The 21,528-nt window shown below is 55.4% G+C and overlaps 1 protein-coding gene, 1 long non-coding RNA gene and 1 other non-coding gene across 6 annotated transcripts in view; 1 reads left to right on the forward strand and 2 right to left on the reverse strand.

The window, feature by feature from the left end:
* Nucleotides 1-18: 18 nt before the first annotated feature.
* LOC145717649 (uncharacterized) lies at nucleotides 19-11,877 on the reverse strand. The gene is made up of 3 exons (XR_014140995.1): nucleotides 11,743-11,877; nucleotides 3,833-5,423; nucleotides 19-1,442 (listed from the first exon to the last, which is right to left on the reverse strand). It is a non-coding gene; the product is annotated as an uncharacterized LOC145717649 (long non-coding RNA).
* Nucleotides 1,681-1,753, reverse strand: TRNAR-CCU (transfer RNA arginine (anticodon CCU)). Its single transcript has one exon. It is a non-coding gene; the product is annotated as a tRNA-Arg (tRNA).
* Nucleotides 11,871-21,528, forward strand: part of BCAR1 (BCAR1 scaffold protein, Cas family member) — a 36,522-nt gene continuing 26,864 nt past the window's right edge. The window contains exon 1 of one of the 4 annotated variants that reach the window (XM_081807368.1): nucleotides 11,871-12,214. In XM_081807368.1, coding sequence (XP_081663494.1) covers nucleotides 11,871-12,214 — 344 coding nt within the window. Of the gene's footprint in view, nucleotides 12,215-12,827; nucleotides 13,096-13,437; nucleotides 13,486-21,528 lie in introns of those variants that run through there. The other 3 variants (XM_081807375.1, XM_081807376.1, XM_081807372.1) reach the window with 3 other exon arrangements.

Consider the following 21,528-nt stretch of genomic DNA (forward strand, 5'->3'; position numbering starts at 1 on the left):
AAAAAAAAAAAAAACTGTATTGGACTGAACTGCCCTGTGATATATGCCACGAGCATTTCCCCATTGATTCAAACATTCCTTTTATTTTTTTAAGATTTTATTTATTTGAGAGAGAGAGAGAGTGAGAGTTGGGGAAGGAGCAGAGGGAGAGGGACAAGCAGACTCCGCACTAAGCATGGAGCCCAATGAGGGGCTCAATCTCAGGACCCCGAGATCATGACCTGAGCCAAAATCAAGGGTCGGATGCTCAACCGACTGAGCCGCCCAGGTGCCCCTCAAACGTTCTTTGAGAAAACAGTTTTAACGGCTCTAGGATATGCCATCACGTGGTTGTACCATAATTTATTATACTGGTCTTCCACCATTGGTCACTGAGGTTACCTGCTTTCTGTTGTTAAAAATAATGCCGCGATGAACTGCCTTGTCCTTAGATCTTGATCTGCATCACTGGTTATTTCTAGATCACTTCTACAAGTGGAGTTGTCATGTCAGGGAAGGCACACATCTTCAGGGCCTTGAAATATAATGCCCATTTACCTCCCAGAAAGGTCTCCCTCTCTCCAGCAAAGTGGTTGTGCGCCTCTCTTTCTATGTGAATCTTGTCTTCCTCTGAAAAGACAAGATTCAGCAAGGTTGCCCTGCTTGCCTGTCTCTGAGCATGGAGCCCAGTGCTTTGGGTGAGATGTGGCTGGAACTAGGAGGAGAATGGCCATCCCTGGAGAAGACTGGACTAGATCACGCCTAAGTGCCGAACCTTCTTTGGTACCAGCCCAGCCCAGCCCTGTCTCTGGAAGGGGCATTTGAACAAGACAGGCATGATGGTTAATTTTATGTGTCAACTTGACTGGGCTAAGGGATGCCAAGATAGCTGGTAGAATGTGCATGTAAGGGTTTTTTTCTGGAAGAGATTGCATTTGAATAGGTAGACTGAGTAAAGATCCTTGTCAGCAGTGTGGGTGGACATCATCCAATCCATTGAGGGCCTGGATAGAACAAAAGGAGAAAGGCAAATTTGCTCTCTCCTTGAGCTCAGACAGACATCCTTCTCCCACCATCCGTGCTCCTGGTTCTGGGAGATCTCCAGACTTGAACCGGACATACACCGTCAGCTCCCCGCCAGGGTCTCCAGCCCACAGACAGCTGACCATGGGACTTGGAAGCCTCCCTGTCTCCTATTGCTTCTCCTTCTTTGGAGAACTGATGAAGGCAACAGGAATATGCCCCAGGACCTGATTCATCACAAACCTAGTTTTGTGGCACGTTCATCTGTGGGTTGCTCTGAACAGTTTTTGAATCCAGTTAGCCTTACCTCTCAGGGCAGATGAGTTTTGTGCAGTTAAGAGATGTGCCTTCAAGGGGTGCCTGGCTGGCTCAGTCAGTAGAATGTGCTCTTCTTGATCTCAGGGTCATGAGTTCAAGCCCCATGTTCGGTGTAGAGCTTGCTTAAAAAAAATCTTTTTTTAATTAAAAAGAAAGAAAGAAAGAAAAGGTGGGGCTTCACTACCCTTCCTTTACACTTGCCCAGCGGTTCTGAGGTCTGGTGAACAAGTCCAAATTTGCCTTAAACTATTATTCCCAGCTGCTTGGCCTCCAATCTCACTCCCTCTCTGTCTTTATCTTCCCAAACTAAGGCTTCCCCTCCTTTTTTTTTTTTAAGATTTTATTTTTAAGTAATCTCTATACCCAATATGGGGCTCGAACCCACAAACCCAAGATCAGGAGTCTGGCACTCTACCAACTGAGCCAGCCAGGTGCCTCTCCCCTTCCTTTCAATGGCTTTCCGGCCCCCTTTTTCATCTCAACCCCTTTGTGTGTTCTCCAGGTCTACCACCTTGACCTTGACCTGGGATCAGGCCCCAAGCGTCAGTTCTGGCACCATTGTTTCTTTGTGAACTTTGGCTGCCTCACGCAGCCTCACTTTTGCTTGACAGTTACGAAGCTGCGCAGACTGGCCCATGGCAACTGCCTCATTCGGTGCGTCCCTGGACAAGAGGGAGCCAGTGAGGCTGGGGCAGCAGGAGAGCGGAGCGCATCTGGGCTTCTGTGCCTGCAGATGGCAAACGGGTTCACTGCCAACTACAGCAAGACCCCAGGCCCCCCAGGATGAGCTGGGCTTAGGCTACCCTGGGCCTCAGGGCTGCTGAAGCCTCCTTCCTTGGAGATGGCTAAACAAACGGATTATCTGGAAGGAAACCATTTAACACCGACCCAAGGGTCACCTAGGTGGCTCAGTCAGTTGGGGCATCTGACTCTTGGTTTTGGCTCAGGTTGTGATCTCAGGGTCATAGGATCGAGCCCCACGTCGGGCTCCCTGCTCCACGGGGAATCTGCTTGAGATTCTCTCTCTCCCTCTCCCTCTGCCCCTCTCCCTGCTCTCTCTCTCTCTCTCAAATAAATTAAATTAAATTAAATCAACCCAAAGGCGCATCCCTTTCACAAGCCTGAGAAGCTGGCAGCAAGAACAATACCCCACAATGCACAGAGCTCTCGGGCAGCCTCTCTCCAAGCTGAGTCACGGCAGTGAGTCTCCCTCAGGCTGCCGGCGGCCCAGGGGTTGCTATGTCCTTGTTCCCTAGTCTCGCTGGGGCCTGGGTTATTCAGCAGCCTAAAGCGACGTGCCCAGAGGCCAGAGAGTAAGAGGGGATCCAGCTTCGGCTCACCAAGGGAGCTTTCCCCGCTACCCGCCCCCCCCCCCGCCACAAAAGGGAGACTCTGCTCCTCCTTACATGGGCTTTCTCCCCAGCAGGGCAAGAACTAGAAATCAGAAAACCTGGGTCCTAGCCCCAACTCTGTGGTGCTTTGACGAAGCCCCTTCCTCTCCCTGAGGGCTCCTTCCTGACAGGGCACGGTTTGGGCTGAGCCTTTCCCTCCCTGGAGTGTCCAGGGACACCGAAGGGGACACTGCGTGGGGTGCTGCCGGGATTCGAGGGGGAGAAAGCAACAGGAAGGGTTGTCCAGAAATCCTATCCCCACCTGTTTATTATTCTTCAGGCCTTTCTGCAAGCAACTCCCCAAATATGCCCAAGGGTCGGTGAGGACAGGAAAGTCAATAGCTGGTGGCTCCTTAAGGGCAGAAGAACCGGTAGGACTGTAGACTGGTTGACCCATTCTCCTCTGTGGAACGGCCCAGAACCCCAAGTGCGGGGAGAGGTGGCTGCTCCCTGCTCACAGCTGTTGCATCTTTGGAAAAGTATCCTTGGCCGAATGGGACCTCCTGGCCCAAATTACTCCCCACCCCACGCCAGGCAGTGGTCAGTGTGTAGCCTAACGGGCCGCCCCCTAGGTGGGACCAGTTCTGAGGTGCAAGTCACTCCAGAGCTCCCCGGAGGCCAGGCTGAAGCTGGACCTCCCCGTTCTCTCTGGCCCCACTCCCCTTCTCTCAAGAAGCTACTTTCAAAGAATCCCTGTCTCAGGCTCTGCTCTTAGGATATGACAACCCCTATGATGTCTTGCACAGATTAGGTACACAATCAATATTTTTGCATAGGTGGCTATCACCCAGGGCCCCCCCCCCCCAGCCACGGATTTCCATCAGGATGCAGACTCCCAGCAGGAGTCTGGGTCTGATGCCTTACAATACCCCAAGAGATGGAGACATGGTTGAACGACGGAGGAAGACGCAGCCTTCTAAGGGAACAGAAGTAGACCCCCCAAATGGGTGGACCCAGGTGTCCCCAGCACCCTCTCTGAGCCCTCTATGCAATTGCCGCATTGCCCAGAAGGAGATACTCAGGTCCCAAGAGGGGCGACTGGCCCAGGTGGGGGACATTAGAGCATGGCAGAGTCGGCGTTTGAATGCAGGCCTCCCCACTGAGGGTCTGCTTTCAGAAACCTTGGTTTGTCTCTCCCCAGGAACAGGTGGCGCTCAGGCTGCTGGACCCTGGAGGGGAGCCCCTCTCCGCACCGGCTTTGCTGCCCACACGGGCCCCCTGAACTCTTGCTCATCCTTCAAGCTCCTGTTTGAGCGCGCCTCCTCCAGGAAGCCTCTGCCAGCACAGGCCGACCAGGAGGGCAGAGCCCATTTCCACTCCTCCATCCGGGTCTTCACTGTGTCTCCAGGTCTTAGCCTGACATTGGAGGGCTGCCCCTCAGCAAGCATCACTCCATCCCACTCGGAAGGTCTGTCATCTGGGTGATATGCAGCCTTGTCTTTCTAGAACCTTCCGCCAGACATTGCTCCCATCAAACATTGAGCCCGAGGGCTTTGTATAAAGAACTTGCCAGAAGTCACCCTCGAGGCCAGAACGTGGGCCAGCCTCCAGCATCTTTATTAGCCTCCCCTTTTCTCAGCCCCATCAGGATGGGTGGGGCCGCGGCTGCCTCCGGGGAGCAGGAGAAGTAGAAAGCTCCGGGCCAGGAAAGGCCGGCTGGTGGGCGGAGAGACAAGTCAGCGATTCGGACAGCAGCGTTTAACGGGTGTTTCCGCGCTGGGGGCCCCAGTAGCCCTTACATGCCCTGGATCCCAGGCCTTCCAGGACGTGTGAGCCAGGGCCACGTACTGCTCAATTCTCGGCGGTGGGGGTGGGGGCGGCTTTCACATAGAATGAAATAGGGAGGGGGCTCCCTGGAGCTGGGGGCCGCTTTGCTGCTTTACTAAAGCCTCATTTGACAGAGGGGATGAAAACGTGCTTGGAGTAGAAACACCATGCTGAAGTTCACAAGGCAGGACCAGAACCCAGGCCCTGCCCTGCCCTGCCCCTGGAGGCCAAAGGTGACAGGGAGGCCGGGTTCTTGCCAAAGTGCAGATCTCACTCCCTACCGTGAGTCCCTTCCTGTTTCCACAAGGGTCAGTCTCAGTCCCCGGGAGCAGGGAGACTTTCCCAGCGCCCCTGGGGGGCTGGGGGCCCGGCCTCCCTGCCTCGCTGAGCACCGGACCGCTGCTCTGGGGACTCGCAGTGGTAACCTCAGTGTGACAACAGCTCTTTCGGGCTCTTTACTAATTTAGAGAATGTATACTATTCAGGCGGGTGGGTTCATCCTCGGATTCAGAAACACAACGCCCTGGGGATTGTTTCCAGTGGACAGTGAAATTCCACTTGTCACAGTCACTGAGAACGCAGGCCTGTTCCTGGAAGAGGCTCTGGTCTCTGGGTGTTTACAAACATCCTAGAAAACCAGGAGGCTGGCGGCCAGGGCCCTCGGAGCCAGCCGAGGTGGGAGCCTGGGGTTCTGCCCAGCTCAGCTGTCCTGTTCTGGGAGCTCTTGGCAAGTCCCTTCCCCTCTGCCTCCTGCCTGCTGGGGGTGGGGCGGGGCGGGGGGGCAGCGACCGGGCGGCAGGATTTGCGTGGGACTGGCCACAGGGCCTTACTCTGATGGCTGCTTGCTTGCATCTCCTGGGTGTCAGGCCCCAGAGTGTCTGTAGGAACCCATCCACGGTGGCTTGCATTTCCTAGGACTTGGCAATTTCATGTTTCCCTCATAAACTGTTATTAAAAAAAAGAAAAAAGTTAGCCAAGAACAGGCCAACTCTTAGAGACACAAGGTAGAATGGTGGTTGCTAGGGGCTGGGGAAGGAGGAGAAGGGGAGTTACGGTTTAATGGAGACATTTTGTTTGGGATTTTTTTTTTTTTTTTTTTTATTTATCAGAGAGAGGGAGAGAGAGCTCACAAGCAGGGGAAGCTGCAGGCAGAGGGAGAAGCTGGCTCCCTTCTGAGCAAGGAGCCCGATGTGGGACTCAATCCCAGGACCCTGGGATCATGAGGCGAACCGAAGGCAGACGCTTAACCGACTGAGCCACCCTGGCGTCCCTGGGATGTTTCTGTTTGGGATGATGAGAAAGTTCTAGAGATGGATAATAATGATGATTATACAACACTGTGCATGAACTTCATGTCGCTGAATTGTACACTTAAAAATAGTTAAAATGGGGGGCGCCTCGGTGGCTCAGTCGTTAAGCGTCTGCCTTTGGCTCAGGTCATGATCCCAGGGTCCTGGGCTCGAAACCGTGTTGGGCTCCCTGCTCAGCGGGAAGCCTGCTTCTCCCTCTCCCACTCCCCCTGCTTGTGTTCCCTCTCTCTCTGTGTCTCTCTCTGTCAAATAAATAAATAAAATCTTAAAAAAAAAAAGATAAAATGGGGGCACCCGTCTGGCTCAGTCGGAAGAGTGTGTGACTCTTGATCTCAGGGTCGTGAGTTCGAGCACGACATTGGGTGTAGAGATTACTTAAATAAATAAACTTAAAAAAAAAAAACACAGTTAAAACGATGAATTTCCTGTTATGTATGTTTTACCACCATTTAAAAAAGTGTATACTGTTAAAAAAAAATGCCCAAGTAATGATGTTCATTTGAAAAAACATTGGAAAATAGAGAAAATAATTTTAATTACACCGAAACCCCATTCCCTCCTCCAAAAACAGTCTCCTGTGAAATCCCAATCCATGAAGACAGATAAAACCCTACTTATTAATCAACCTCCCAGTAGGCCATCTCTAAATATTACACATGGTGAACAAAATCTCACTCCCACCCCAAGATAGCCACAGCTGATACTGTGCTATCTACCCTTCCACATTTTTTCCCAACGCAAATATATGACATAAATATAAATATGTGAATTTTTATGAAAATAGGATCTGACCATACTTATTCAGGAAGCCTATTTTTCTTCCCTTAACAGCATATTATAAATGTATTCCCATGTCACTCTCTATCATTGGTGGTGACACCCAGGATGGGATTCTATCATGTAAATATTCCACGATTTAAATGGAGCCCATTATTGAATATGTAAGTTGTTCCCATGTTAATAAGGAGAGCTGCAAGTGATAGCCTTTCCATGTATATCTTTGGCTACTCATGAGTGCATTTTTAAAGATAAATTCCTGGAATTTTGGGGTCAAGGGGTCCCTGCCTGTTGGGGTTTTTTGCCTTGTCTTGCCAGATGCTATGCGGGAGCAATAGGTCAGTTATAGCTATTCCCATGAACAGCAAGAGATGCCACTTGAGCTGAGTAAGAGGATTTCTGCCCTGGCCAAACTCAGCCATCGCCAGGATTCAGGCCTTAGGGCCCAGATGGGGAGCAGTCTGCAGGGCCAGGGGTCCTCCCATACACATCTGAACCCCCGGAATCTATGATTAGGTTACATTACAAGGCAAAAGAGGTTCTGCAGCTCTGATTAAATTAAGGATCTGGAGATGGAGAGGTTGTCCTGGATTACCTGAATGGACCCACGATTGTCACCAGGTTCTTTTAAGAGGGAGTCGGGAGGGCCAGAGCCAGAGAGGATGGGAGGATGGAAGCAGAGGTCAGAGTGATGCGGGGCCCCAAGCCAAGGGATGCAGGCGGTCTCTAGAAGCTGAAAAAGGCAAGGGAAGCTGTCCTCCCCTAGAGCCTCCAGAAGGAAGGTAGCCCTGCCAGCCAGTTTTGGACTTTCAGCCTCCAGAATTGTAGGATAAGAAGTTCGTATTGTTGGGGCGCCTGGGTGGCTCAGATGGTTAAGCGTCTGCCTTCGGCTCAGGTAATGATTCCAGGGTCCTGGGATTGAGCCCCACGTCGGGCTCCTGGCTTAGAGGTGAGCCTGCTTCTCCCTCTCCCTCTGCCTCCCCCCCGCTCATGCTTGCTCTCTCTCTGTATCTCTGTGTCTCAAACGAATAAGTAAAATCTTTAAAAAAAAAAAAAGTTCGTATTGTTGTAAGCCACTAAGTGTGTAGGAATTTGTCCCAGCGTCAGTAAGAAACTAATACATCTATCTCCCTCCTGCCACCAGGTCCTGAAGCCACCTTGTTTAGGGCACGATGGTCTCCCTCTGTAGCCAGTCACCTGATGACCTGCACATCACCCCCTCTCCTAACCAGGTGCTTCTCAGGCAGAGCATACCGAAGGTTTTGTGAATGGGGGAGAGACAAGGAAGTGCCCTGCCCTAGCCCCTAGGGCCCACCCTCAAGGAGACTGTGGAATTACCCTCAAGGATACTGGAACCTGGACTTGCTTAAGGTCACAGGATAAGTCTGAAGTGATGCCAAGACAGAACCCCAAGGTCTCGCCTGGTGGGCCAGTGGGTTCCCCATCCACTTCACTAAGGTGAGCGTCTCTTTCTGTGCCAGGCTGACTTGCCGTCCGGGGAGAGGTAGTCATTCACACTTTAGAGTAAGAAAGGAACTCTAGTCTGGGTACTCCCTCACCTGTCAATGTGGTGTTACTACAGAGTAGTGGAACTCAACTCTTAAGTTGAAAACCAGCGTTGGGGTGTTAGTTCCTGGTCTCATCCACTCCAGAGTTCACAGGGTCCCATTGGCCACCCCCAACCCTAAAAGGTCTCCTTCAAACAAGCTCAGATCTTGCTCTCCGTAGGAAGCTGCTTAACCTAAATGCCTGGCTCATGCGTGTGGCCATGATGGTCCCTGCTGTTTACAAAGCAAGGGTTCTTGCCAGGTCCAGTGCCCCAAACTTTCCCAGAGTCATTCAATAGAATCCTCTCAACCACCCAGGAAGTATTATCCTCCCATTTCACAGATGAGGAAACAGAGCCCCAGACAGATTAACTTATGCATATGCACAAAATGATCCAGATGCAAGCAGCAGAGCAGGACTCAAACCAGGTAATCTAACTCCGGAGCCAAGAGCTGCCTGGGGTTGGCCTGTGGAAGCATTTTGTTTGGCTCACTCAGTCAACGTTTCAAAAGCCAGCGATTTTATAAAAACATCTGGATTTCTAGATTCTCTTGAAAAATCTGATGCACCAACTGAAAGAACTCCCTATCGCCAAAGCAAGGTCAATACATGCAAGAAAATAAAGTAGTATTGGATTATAATCCAAGGTATAAAATTAATATCCACGAGTTCATACTGACATAAATAAATGAATAAATAAATGAAGAAGAGAGGAATTTCCCACAGAAGAATTCCAAATGTTTTTATGTAGATATTCTGCCCTCAGGAAATGGAGCATAAATCCTCATTCCTTCCAAAGAGTACAGAATAGAAAACCTGACAGACACTGTGTCAGCCACGTGATCAAGGTCAACATAATAGTGATAAGTTGTCCCGTTGACAGTATCTATCCTTGATATGTGGTGAGAATGACATTTTACCTCTGAGGTCGTCCCCAAAATCCATAACCCCAGTCTAACCATGAGAAAAACACTAGGCAAATCCCAGTTGAGGGACATTCCACAAAATCCCTGACCAATACTCATCAAAACTGTCAAGGTCATCAAAAGCAAGGAAAGTCTGAGAAATGGCTACAGCTCAGCAGAGCATAAGGAGACATGACAGCTAAATGTAATGTGGGATTGTCTATGGGATCTTGGAACAGGAAAAGGACAAGGACAGTGGGGGAAAACTCAGGCAGTCTGAACAGAGTGTGAACATTAGCTAATGAGGATGTTACCAATGTTAGTTCCTCAGTGGTGACAAAAGCACAATGCTTTTGTCATTGTCATTTGTCATCAATGCATTTGTCACGGTAGGATTATCCCACGGTGCCCTCAAGTGCCCTGAAAGGCTCACTGTGTGCTCCTGGGCCAGGAGTCCCTCTGTTAGAGAGGTCCCTGGTTACCCTGGGTGGGGGTGGGGAGAAGGAGCCACCTCCCAGGCCTCTCTGCCTTCTAGACATGGCAAGGTCCAGGAACAGAAGCCTGGGTGTCCAGAGACCTGAGTATGAAGCTTGTCTCTGTCCCAAATTACTCTGTGGCCAGGTCCAAATTCCCTTCCCTCCCAGTGCCAGGAACAGCAATAACCATTGTCTCCCTAGGGCCCTGGTCGGCCCTCAAGGATCTTCTCGGGGTGCTGGCAACTGCTCAGGCAACCCAGCTGTTGCTTCTCGTGTGAATTACTAGTCGTGAGGCCCCCAGAGCCTGTCCTCCGTGGGACTGAGTCATCCTGGGATCATTTGCCTGCTGGGGAATGGAGGATGCAGTTGTGGGGGGTGGGGTACAACACCCTACCCAAGGTGCTGGGTCCCTGCCTTGGAGTAAGTGAGGCTCTGGCCAGGGATCCCTTTTCCTGTGCTAAGGGATGAGTTAGAGACACCCTCCCCGAATAAGCAGCTGGAAGCCATTGTTGGGGACCAGATGGAGGCAAGGACTAGATAGTTTGGAGGTCATGACCCCAGCTGCACCCCTCCCCTGGGTTTCCATTTCCCTCTACCCAGGGGTGTGGAGGGGGTCTTTTCCCACTGCTAGCCCGTTCTGGCCTGGGCACCTAGAGAAGGGGCTGATGCGAGAGGACACAGAAACAGTGGGCGAAAAGAATCCAGCCAAAGGAGAGAAGGGAGGAGGAGGAGCCCGGACTCAGTGAGGGAGGGGCCAGGGTGGCCGTGGGGGCCTCTGAGACAGCATGCGCATGTGGCTGGGAGCCCAGGCGCCAGGCTGAGCTGCTGCCCCCAGCTCGGGAGCCCCAGTGCCGGCTGGACGAGGGCGGGTGGGCACGGGCAGGGCTGCCTGCCAGACACACACACAGAGCGCTCTTTGAGGAGGTGGCAGCTGTCGGCCCAGACCCCCTCTGTTTGCTGGGGCCCTGCCTGCTCCCTCCAACAATGCCTTACCGAGCACTGGGGCTGGGGAAACTGAGGTGCATAACTGACAATGCCCATTCAAGGGGGCGGGCAACACTGCTTAGGTGGAACAGGAAAGGACCCCAGCTCATCAGACCTAGAATTGGGACTTGGGCCTCATAGCAGGCCTCGATTTCCCCCCCTTTCTTGCACATCTAGTACCCCTCTCATTGCTGGGGACCACTGTTAGGACTCTCCCAAGGAGCATCCTAGAGAAAGACCAAGGCAGCCCCACCTCTCGGGGAAGAAGGCTGGAAAGCCTCCTAAACCCCAGTGGATGACCTGCCAACGGGGGGTTTTGAGGCCTGGGGAGCTGGGGCCGGATCTAGGTCTCCGAGAAAGCTCACCTCACCCGTACTTCCTCCCCTCTGTTCAATGACCTTAGGACTCCTGGCACTGCACACCTGGCGGATGAAAGAACCTGTAGCCCTGGGCGCTTGCCCCTACAGATGTCTTAGAGGGCTGGAGCTCTGTCCCCCAGGTCCTGCCATGAACCACATTTGCGGCCAGCCAGCTTCATGGAGCCAGCTCTACCTTTCCTCCATGGAGGGGTGGGGGAGGGGGTGGCAGTGGTGCTGATCTCCCTGGACTGACCCAGCCCCGGAACCTTGGTCTAGGTGCTCACTCATCCTTACTGGGTGGTAGCAGCCCTTTCTCTGGGAAACAGAGGGAACAGGGACAGGCTGTATATGATGAGTGGCAGGCCAGAGTGGTCAGACTCCTGGTTCTGCCTTCTGGTTGCTGAGGGATTTCAGAGCCTCAGTTTATTAAATGTAACATGAGAAGAGCAAGGCCCACCTGGCAGGGGGTGGGAAATTAGGGCGCACAGGTATGGGCCCGCTATCTGTGGACACCATGGCAGATGTGGAACAGCTGAAGAAATTGGGGATGTTTAACCTTGGGGAAGAAAGGCTGGGGCCGCGAAGGCCCGTCTTCCAGCGTCTAAGGGCTGGCCCTTGGCTCTGGGTGGCCTGGCTGTGGGTGGCCCTTGAGTGGGGGTTACAGGGAGGCAGGATCCTCCCTAAAAGCCAGTCCAGCTCTATCTGTCAGCTCTATTTGTCGGATGACCCGACAATGCGCTAGGCTGTTCCCAGGCAGTCGGAAGCTCCCCACCACCGAGGGAGGGGCCGCGGGGGAGGGCAGAGCGGGCGGAGGAGGTCTGGGCAGCGTAGCGTGGGGGTGCCCGGGTCTCTGGGCTTTCAGCGGGAGGAGCGGGGAGGGTTTCTAGGAGCCCTGCGAGGTTGACCTGCAATCGCCTTCAGACACAGGGACTGGGAGCCCCGCCAGACCACAGGGCAGGCGCCCAGCATCGTGGGCTTGGGCAACGTGGGGGGTGGGGGCTCTGGTCTCCAGAACCCGGTGGGAGAACAGGAGATGGTGCGACTCGAGGTGGCCCTTGAAGGTTGGGTAAAGGGTGAAGACCGAGCCTCCTCGCCGCGTTGGGCCGACAGAAAAATGCCATGGTCCGGGGTCCTCGCCTTTAACGCGGCCCCCGGGGAGGAGACGGGAGGGGGAGGGGCGGCGCGGCGCATGCGCGGCGCGGGCTGGAGCCGCCGGACAGTCCGGCCGCCGGGAGCGCGCAGGAGCCGGCGGGGAACCCCGAGAGCGCCGGGACCCCGCGCGGGGGGCTCTGAGCGGCGCGGCGGAACGGAGCCCCCAGCCTGCCGGCGCCGCTGCCCGCCCGGGGCCCGGGAGCGGAGGCCAAGATGTCCGTGCCGGTGAGTGCCGCCCGCCGGCCGGGACCCCGGGTTTGCCGCCCCTGGCCGGGCCTGAGACCTCGCGCCGCCCGCTGCAGGCCTAATGCCGTGGGGGGCTCCGGGCTGGGGGCGGAGGTCACCCCACCTGGGCCTTCCCGGGCTGGGCATGAATGGGGGTTAGCGTGGGGGCGGCTTCTCTGCCCCTGCCTTTCTGTGCATCCTCTCACAGGAGCCGGCTCGGCCTGGGTTCCGTGCTGTCCCCTCCGGGACCCCCCTAGGACGGGAGGCTTGGCAGGGGCCTTTGTTGGCCCCGGGAAACCCCTGGGACGGCCGGGCCAGGCCAGAGTCCGTGCTGTCCCGCGGAACCCCCTCCCCCCACCGGGATGGCCAAGCCTAGTGGGGAGAGGTGTGTGTCGCTCACCGGGAGGCCCGCTCCAGGATGGCTGGGCCGGGTGAAGGGGGGAGGTCTGTGCTGCCCCCAGGAAACCACCTGGGGTAGCTGCCCCGTTGTGCTCCATGGACGTCCCCGCGATGGCCAGGCCTGGGGCCGGGGGTGTGTCTCTCCCGGGACAGCCCACCCCCAGGACGGCCTGGCGGAGTGCGGATCTGTGCCAACCCCCAGGAAGGCTGATGCGCTCACTTTCCTGGGAAGTTTTCCTCTGGGTGCCGGACCGGCCCTTTCCTCCCTCCTAGCCATGGGGGCTTCTCTTCTCGCCTGTCACCCCCTCCTCCTGGCCCAGCCAGGCAGGCTTGGCCAGCTCCCAGGCCATCATGGCTCCACACTTAGGCCTGCATCTGGAGGCATCGGGGCGCCTCCTAAGGGTGGCAGGTGATCCTGGCCACCCCCAGTCACCAGGCCTCAGGTGCAGGCCCCAGCCCTCTTTACAGATGGACAGACTGAGGTAGGTGCCCACATCCTGCGTCCTACCCGGAAGGGGCGCCATCGAAGGCTGGGCCATCTGTGGCTTTCAGCCATTGTTTCTCTGCTGACTTAGGGTCTTTTCCCTCTGACAGGAAGGGGCAGTGGGCCGGAGTGCCTGCCCACCTGACCGCCTTCCTGGGACTGCGCCTCACTCCTAGCCCCATTCTTAGGGTGAAGCAGACAGTGGGGGCTTCCTGGCAGAGCAGTGGCCTCTTAATGAACCACCGTGGAGTGTGTGGAGATTACAGAAGGTGCTGTGTTAAGTGCAGAGCGTTGTTATTATGGAATCAGAGACCTCAGCTCCTGCCGCCTCCAGAGCGGTAATACAGAGTTACAGATGAAAAAAGTACGGCTTCCAGACTATGCTGAGGTGAACTCCACACCCCCCCACCGCTCCCCCCACACCTGCGTGTTCGGGTTCAGAGCATAACTGCCTCATCTTTAGAAAGATAGAAAGAAGACAGAAAATGCCTGTCTTCTCTCCTGCTCTGCTGTCCTGCAAAGCTCTGGATCTTTTCTGGCCCAGGGCATCAAGGGACCTACCCTGACCCTGTGGGCCCTGGCTGGAGGGGAAGTGGACCATCTGAGCCTGCTTGAGGGCCTGGGGCTTTAGGGCAGTAGTGAATGGGGAATGTGACTCAGGCCACATCACAAGCTGGGTGGGTCTCAGTTTGCGAGGTCTGGGCTTGATTTGGTTTGGTTGTCCACAGTCATAGCAGAGGTCTGGACCTAGAGTTAGGGTGGCAGCCAGACCCCTTGTCTTACAGGACTTTGGGCAGCCTTCCTGGGCTCTGTACCTCAGTGGCCCCGACTGTAAGGAGAGAGGTATGGCAGGGGGGTGGGTCTGACTTAGGCACTGCTGTGGACGCCTGCGTAAAGACCTGGAGCCGTGGTCTGCACGGTGGGTCCCCTCCACTGCTATAGCTCCAAGTCACTCCCCACACTCCGACCTACAGCCGCGGCCCTCGGGGGTTCTGCTGGGGGTGGACAGAGGCCTCACCATCTGCCCCTGGTGGCTGGGCTGTCAGAGGAGCCCAGCTCTCTCCTGGGACCTTGGGCAGTGTATGAGCTGGTGGGACTGGGAGGAGAGGTTCATTTTTGGAGCTGCTGTGAAATGTTCTGAAAATTGCTTTCCTGTGCTTGTGAGTGGTGAGGCCCCTCGGAGGCTTCCAGGCCGAGCTGCCTCCTTAAGCCCTGCTCTTGGAACCCAGAGTGGTGACTGCCCATGTGGTACTCACGGATGTGTTTCGGTTTTAAGCATACCCGTTCATTTGGGCAATCTTTTCCTGGATGGGGCTGACGCAGGCACTTTGGCCCATAGAAAATACAAGATGCTTCCAAATGGAATGGGAGGTGGTGGCAGGGAGAGAAGAGGTTGGGATGGGCCAGGTTGAGCTAGAGTGGGGTCCTGTGCGGGGATTAGCTGATCTCACTCAGATATTTGACCCTCATGGGCTCTCGGGCCCAGAGAGTCATCCCGAGGCTCTGCTCAGTTGCTCCTTCTTCTTGCCTGAGCTGAGGGAGGTGCTCACATAGCACCTGGAGATTTACTTCCTGGCCGTTCCCTGACATTGGCCTTCTTCTTGGGCATGGCCATCTGGCACCCCAGGCCTGTCTCTTCCCTCCAGTCAGGCAGGGAGCATTTGAAAGGAAACCCGCCGTGCCACCCCCCTGAGGCCCCTGGTGGGCATTGGCATGATTCATGTTTAGGAGCGGCAAGATGCGCTGTCAGGCAGGAGGCCAGCTTCCAGCTTGTGGAGAAGTCCCCTGATGTCTGTTCCTGCCACTCGTTTCCTGTCTGTGAAATGGACCCTACCCTGCTAGCCTCTCTCCTCCTTTTTATTTTATTTATTCATTTTCATTTAATTAATTTTTTATTTTCCTTTTTAAAATTATTACTATCTTTTCCTCTGCTCCTTTACTGATTGACGGTGGGTCCTTTCAAGGAGTGAAGGCGCTGATGTGTGTGCTAGGAGCTGGGCTCTGGGCTTCACAGGCTCGCAGAGGACCTGTGTCTTGCCAGGTTGCATGGCCACTGAGAGACGAAGTCGGGGCGGGAGCCCGGTCTGGCAGGATGCAGAGCCGGAAAGTGAGCGTCATCCTGCATGGCCTCTCTAATTGTGGGGGCTGCGGCCTGTTGAGCTGTCCACAGAGGCCAAGGCTGCTGAGAGCCTGACCCTCTGCTTGTGGCTTTTCAAGTATGAGTTTGTGTAACCCCTTCGGTACCCTGGGGAGATAAGGCAGCTGGGACTCGGAGAGGCCAGGCAGCTTGCGCCGGCTCTGCCGCAGGGTGGGTCTAGCCCCGTGAGGCCCCAGCCGTGGTTGGTGGAGATCAGTGGACCAGGTGTGGCACCTGGTTGCACCTCCACCAGCGATCCCAGGAACCAGGGGTGGCTGGTTCTATGCCAGCCGGCGCTGTGATGGGACAGCTGGCCAGGAAGCCAGGAGGCTCTGCCCTGGGCTCACTGCTGGGCTCACCGCTTCAGGCTGTGGACGGCTGAGGCCCGATGTAACGGGCTCAGAAGAAGACAGTGGGGAGAGGTAAGGTCCTAGTCCAAAGTCCTCTGCTCGGGCTCCAAAGCACCTGGCTTGCCCCTCCTCCCACCTGGCCTTGGCTCTGCCTGGCCCTTCCTCTGCAGGAAGTGATCTCCGGCCACTGCCTTGCTCACCAGGTCACTCCTGCTCACCCGTGCTCACCCTCAAGTGCTCAGGCAGAGGGCACCATTCTGCACAGCCCTCGGGGGCTCGCATCTGTGATTGTGTGTTTATTGCTGGGGTTATTTGGTTGCTGTCAGGCTCCCTCACCAGGCCGCAGGCTTCCTCGGGGTAGGTCTCAGGCCTGCTTGGCTCCTGTCTGCCTCATTGCCCTAGCTTGCCCAGGCTGCCTGCTGAGCATGTGGCACGCGGGGAGTGCAGAGGAACCCCTGCGGACAGACAGCCGGGTCCCCATGCAGAGAGCCTGGCGTCTCAGCTGCTGTCCTGGAAGCCTGGTTGGAGGCTGAGTGGGGCTTCCCAGAGAGGCTGCTTCAGGATGGGGAGGATTTTTGGTGAGTTGAGGGCAAGGGCTCTAGAATGAATCATGCTGGCTAGTCTACACCTTGAGCTGTTACTGAATCTCTCTGAGCCTGTCTCCCCATCTGTATTACAGGGAGGTTAACAGCACTAACTCGTGGAGTTTTGTGAGAACTTGGCAAGGGTTGCAGAATGCTCTTAGTAAGAGGCTAATAAGTCATAGCAGCTCCTTTGGTTGAGGTTATGATCTTTATCCTGCAGCACTGGCTGGTGCAGTGGCCGAGACCCACTCCTGACTTGGGGCGGGGTGATCAGCTCTCTGTGGCCTGCCCAATCTTCCCCCAGTGGCCCTTTCTTGATGGTTAGTGTGTTTCCTGCTAAGGCCTTAGCATAGGATGACCCTAGACCCTCGCCTGCCCCACCTTGCCAACAGGACCCCTGCCTCTTGAACTTTGGTTGGGCAGGTACTTGTCCTCACCCCACCGACAGACAGTGGCCTCCATTAGGGCCACCAGCTGGCCCACCGTGCTTCAGGCCAGGTGGACATGCCCTGCACTGAGTGCCCCCAGGAGTGGGTACAGAATTGCAGGCAGTGGAAGCCCTGGGGCCCTGCAGTCTGTCCTCAGGTATGATCTGCAGCAGCCTGCTCAGTAAGGGAATAGCCCCTCTACAAGAAGGAGGCACTTTTAGGGGGTGCTCAAGCCCGTGAGTGAGGCAAGTGGGCCACAAAGGCAGCACCCACTGAGCCCCCACTTCCCACCTCCAGGCATGAGGCTGTGTTCCCTAGGTCAGGGGTGCCTGGGATCCTGCCCCTCTTCCCCCACCCCCCCATGTCAGTGGGTCACTTTCACCACTGGGTCATCTTCACCTCCCCAGCCTTTGACTTGGGCTTTGTCACAGCTGCCTGCTTTGATTTCATCCTGGTCAAACCCCATTGTTTCTTTGGTTTACTCTTAGTCACTGTTTGCCAGGCCATTTTCTCCCTCTCTTCAAGAAAAGAAAAGTGGCTGGGGACAGGTTGGGAACTGTGGTAGAGGTTGTGTTGGATGCCTGCTCTGGCCAGATTGATGGTCACAAGTTGCAGCTCTAAAATTAATCCCTTCTCTAAAGAAGATTAGAGGCTGAGGGGGCTTTTCAGTCATCTAAATTTATTATTTAAACTCCTCCAAGTTCCAAGAAGGATTTGAAGCAGATTATAGTGAAAGACACAAATAGTCTGGGATCATCAAAAGATCCAGAACTATGTAATGTATGGGGAAGGTAGACATACATAACTTTAAGCTCCCTGACAGCCAGGGCAAAAAGGGTAACACGGTGGGTTTAGGATTGCAATACCTATTTTTGTATTCTTAATTCCATGTATTTTTTCCTCTATGCTTTGTTTTATTTTTACCAGTGAGACTCTTTTTATTAAGGAATTTTACATCTATTGAAATGGACAGATGTTAGATGAGTTTTGACTAAAGCAGACCCCATGTCACCATCAAGCAAATCAAGATACATCTCCATCATCTCAGAAAGTTTGAAAGTGTCCCTTTTGCAGTCACCTGTCTCCAACCCTCTGTAAGGTGGCCAGCATTCTGATTTCTTGCATTGTGGCTTAGTTTATTTATCTTAGAACACACTAGCACGAGCATGTTGGGGGAGGGGCAGAGGGAGAGAGAATCCCAAGCAGACCCTTAGCTGAGCAGAGCCCAGCGGGGCTGGACCTCATGACGCTGACATCATGACTTGAGACCCAAACCAAGAGTCGGATGCTGCACTGATGCAGCCCCTGTTCTTGAGCTTACTGTAAGCGGAAGCATGTAGCGATGTGCTCTTTGAGGCCTGGCTTCTTTCATTCAGTGTAACAGTTTTGAGATTTTCATCCGTGCAGTGTGTATCAAGAGTTCTTTTTTCTCTGCCATGTTGAGTAGTGTTCTATTTATGAGTATGAAATTATGTACTTAGCCCTTCTCTTGCTGATGGATATCTGTCTCTGGTTTTGTACACTGTGTATTTTTAGGTAGTGGAACCCTGGCATTGTTGGCATAATAGTCCATTTCAGTATTTTATAAGACCCGATATCCAGGGATGCCTGGGTGGCTCAGTCAGTTAAGCGTCTGCTTTCAGCTCAGGTCATGATCCCAGGGTCCTGGGATCGAGTCCCGCATCAGGCTCCCTGCTCCGCGGGGAGCCTGCTTCTCCCTCTGCCTCTGCCTCTCTCTCTCTCTCTCTATCTCTCATGAATAAATAAATAAAATCTTTAAAAAAAAAAAGACCCGATATCCAAGCACGTGCGCCTTGAGGCATGCCCAAAGAGTTGTCTGCGCGTCCAGATCCTGGGTCCCCCCGAGTTACATCTTGTTCAGGGAGTGGTGTGACCACACACCCTTCTGTTCAGCCCTGCCCAGGTACCTGGGGTTTGTGTTCCCTCTTTCTAGGTTGCTCGAGAGGTGAAGTGTCTTAGGTTTTGCAGTCGGCTGTGTTTATCCAGTCCATTCCAGAGGTCCTGGCAGGGAGACACCTCTAGAGAGCAGGAGGGAGGAGAGTATGGAGCCTTACCTGTATGCTGCCCCCATTGCTGCACCCTCTCAGGTCTGGACAGATTCCTGGGCTCACTCTTTGTCCCGAGACACCGCCCTGGGCAGATACTCTGGGCTGCTCCGCTTTAACTCTGGGGAGCCCAGTCTGGTGGACACCCCCTGCCCACTCAAGGAAGGGGGGGAGGTTGCGTGAGAACCATTCCCTGCATCCAGGGCACTGCACACGGAGGGAGTTGGCGAGCCTTTGCTATTTTTACTAATCTTTACCATTATTTTTCTACATAATGAGCCTGGTAGGAGATTCGCTCATCTGCTTAAATGCCACCTCTTCAGAGAGGATCCCCCCACCCCAGCACCTTGTATGAATTAGCCCCTGCCATCGCCTGTGGTCTGCTGCATTCTCCTCCCGAGCTCTCGTCCCCACAGACGGTCCGTGTCTGTGTTTGTGCCGCGCCCCCCCCACCCTCCCAGGACCCGTTTTCATGGCAGCTGTGTCCTGGTGGTGATAGGTGCTGAAGGAATGACCGGCATACTGTAATGTGGGTAGTGAGAAACCCCATAACCGGCCCCTCCCCACACGGCCAGCGCCCCCGGCCCCCCGCCTCGGCTGCTAGAGATAGGGGCAACAGGGCTTCGCAGAGAGGTTTTGCCCGAGGGTGTCAGAGCAGGTTTTGTTCCTCTTGTGGTTCAGGGGCTCAGGGAAGCTCGGGGCCCCCGAGCAGGGGCTGGTAGAGTTGGGAGGGCTTAGTGGAGTGCCCAAGGGAGTGCCCCCCAGTGCCAGGCCAGGTGCGGCTGCTGTGTGACCGGCAGGTGCATGGGCGTGCTGCTGACACCAGGGTGCCTTTGTCGGCCACGGTCTCCTGGCCGGTGGTGGGCGGGCCTGCTGCTGTCCTTACACTGAGCACGCGCACCGGCCAAGGCTCCGAAAGGTATGGTGACGCCAGCTGGAGTCATTAACAGTCTCTGCCCTTGTGCCTGTGGCTTCCAGCTGAGTGAGGACCGGGCTCTGGGCGTCCTGCGGCCCCTGGAGCCTTCCTCTGTGGGCTGGAGCAGGGTGAGTAGGACGCCCCAACAGGGCTGTCCAAGGAGGGGGAGGCAGCGGCTCCTTCCTGTGCTCTCACCCTGCTGCCCCCAGAGCCCCAGGGTCCCCTCCTGTGACTCCACTGCCCCTCATGCCTCTCCCTGCCCACCTACCCCAGCCAAGTGGCCGGGCCACGTTGTCTGCCCCTCCTGGGTCTCTGTGGGTGTGAGCACCTGTGTCCCTGCGGAAGGAGGCTTGGGGCGGGTGGCAGATGGCATTTGAAGTCATCCCCCTCCAATTGCCCTGCTAGGCTGGGGCTGGTTGCTATGGGGAGAGGCGCGAGCAGATGGCTAGCTGGGGTGGCTTCTTGATCGCACCCTTGTCCCTGCTGGCCCAGGCTGTCAGCCAGGGCTGGGCAGCCACCAGCAGCTAAGCTTTTTCTCTGGGGACAGGGACTTGTCTTCATCCCCCACCCCCAGCCAGGACCTTGCTCCTCTCTCCACCTGCCCCCATTTCTTCTGCAGCCTCTTCTGCATTCCTCCCCTGGGTAGTGTTGGGGAGGTGGGGTGGTGAGGATGCAGGGAGAGGTGTTCACTAGCAGAGAGGGCAAGTGCACCTAGGCCCAAACCTTCTCCTTACACACATGGGGGCCTGGTTGTTGGTCCAAGCCTCCACCCACCTGCCAGCACCCAGGGGGATCCCGTCGGGAGAGGTAGTCTCTGAGGGAGATGGGTATGAAGGGGTGCAGAGGAGAAAGGGGACTGGGGCCACCCGGAGTCAGCGCCCTGGGGTGTGGCAGAGAGCCTCTGGGAAGTGCTCCAGGGCCCAGCCACATTCACCAGCTCCAGCCTGGGGCCTGCTGTGAGCCAGCCTGGGGCTCTGCTCCTCTCCGAAGCCGGCACCTCGAGGTGCCTCGGCTGCTCTTTAATTTTCCAATTAGAAAAGCAACAAGAAAAGAATTAGAAGAGTATTCAGTTCCTTCCAGTTCCCAGTCCTTGAAAGAGCCAGAGCAGGTAGGGGAGGGAGCTGGGGGGCGGGGGGAACATTGCAATTGCTGGGAGCCAGGCCTGGATCTGGGAGGCCAGTCAGCCCTCTGCCCTCACTGGCTGTGTCCCTGCACCTGGCAGTCCCCCCCGCCCCAGGGGACCCTGGTCTCCAGGCACTAGCCTGCGGGGAGGTAGAAGAGGATGGCAGGCTGAGATTTGGCTCCAGTCTGGTGGGCCCGCCCACCTTCCCACAATCAGACTCATCATGGATGAATGAACTGCCCCGTTGGTCACTGGTCACTCCATCCTCAGAGAGCAAGGGAAAATGGGAAAGCTCCTTATGTCCGGCAGCTGCAGCATCACCCTAAGAGGACATGCTCTGCACTATTGGGGGTCACCTGGAGTGCTTTCCCGTGGGGACACACCTGGCTCACTGGGTGGGCAGGCTGCAGTCATAGCTCAGTTCCTGGTGGTGTGACCTGGGCACAGCACGTCCCCTCTCTGGGCCTCTAGGGAATGGAGTTCTGACGGCCAGTGTGCGGGGCATCCAGCCTATGTGTGGCAGTGGTTCTGGATGCGGCTGGACTCACGTCTTGCCTGGGCCATCCACAGGCTGGCTTCAGCTCTCAGGCTGGTTTTGAGCGGCCAGGGATGGCGTCAACACCCCGTGGCCCTCCAGATACATCATTTCTTCCTGTCCCCAGGGCGGGCAGCACTCACCTCCGGCCTCAGGAAATCCTTTCCTGCTGCCGCTCCCAGAGCTGGCCATCAGCTGACCCATCCAGCCACCCTCTCGTGCTGCTGGGAAAGGGGCAGCCTGCAATCACACTGCGCAAGCCATTTTAGCCTACTCTTTTCACTTCCCATCG

This window comes from Leptonychotes weddellii, chromosome 16, assembly GCF_054177405.1.
Source record: "Leptonychotes weddellii isolate Sample4059 chromosome 16, ASM5417740v2, whole genome shotgun sequence".
In the NCBI taxonomy this organism is placed as follows: domain Eukaryota; kingdom Metazoa; phylum Chordata; class Mammalia; order Carnivora; family Phocidae; genus Leptonychotes; species Leptonychotes weddellii.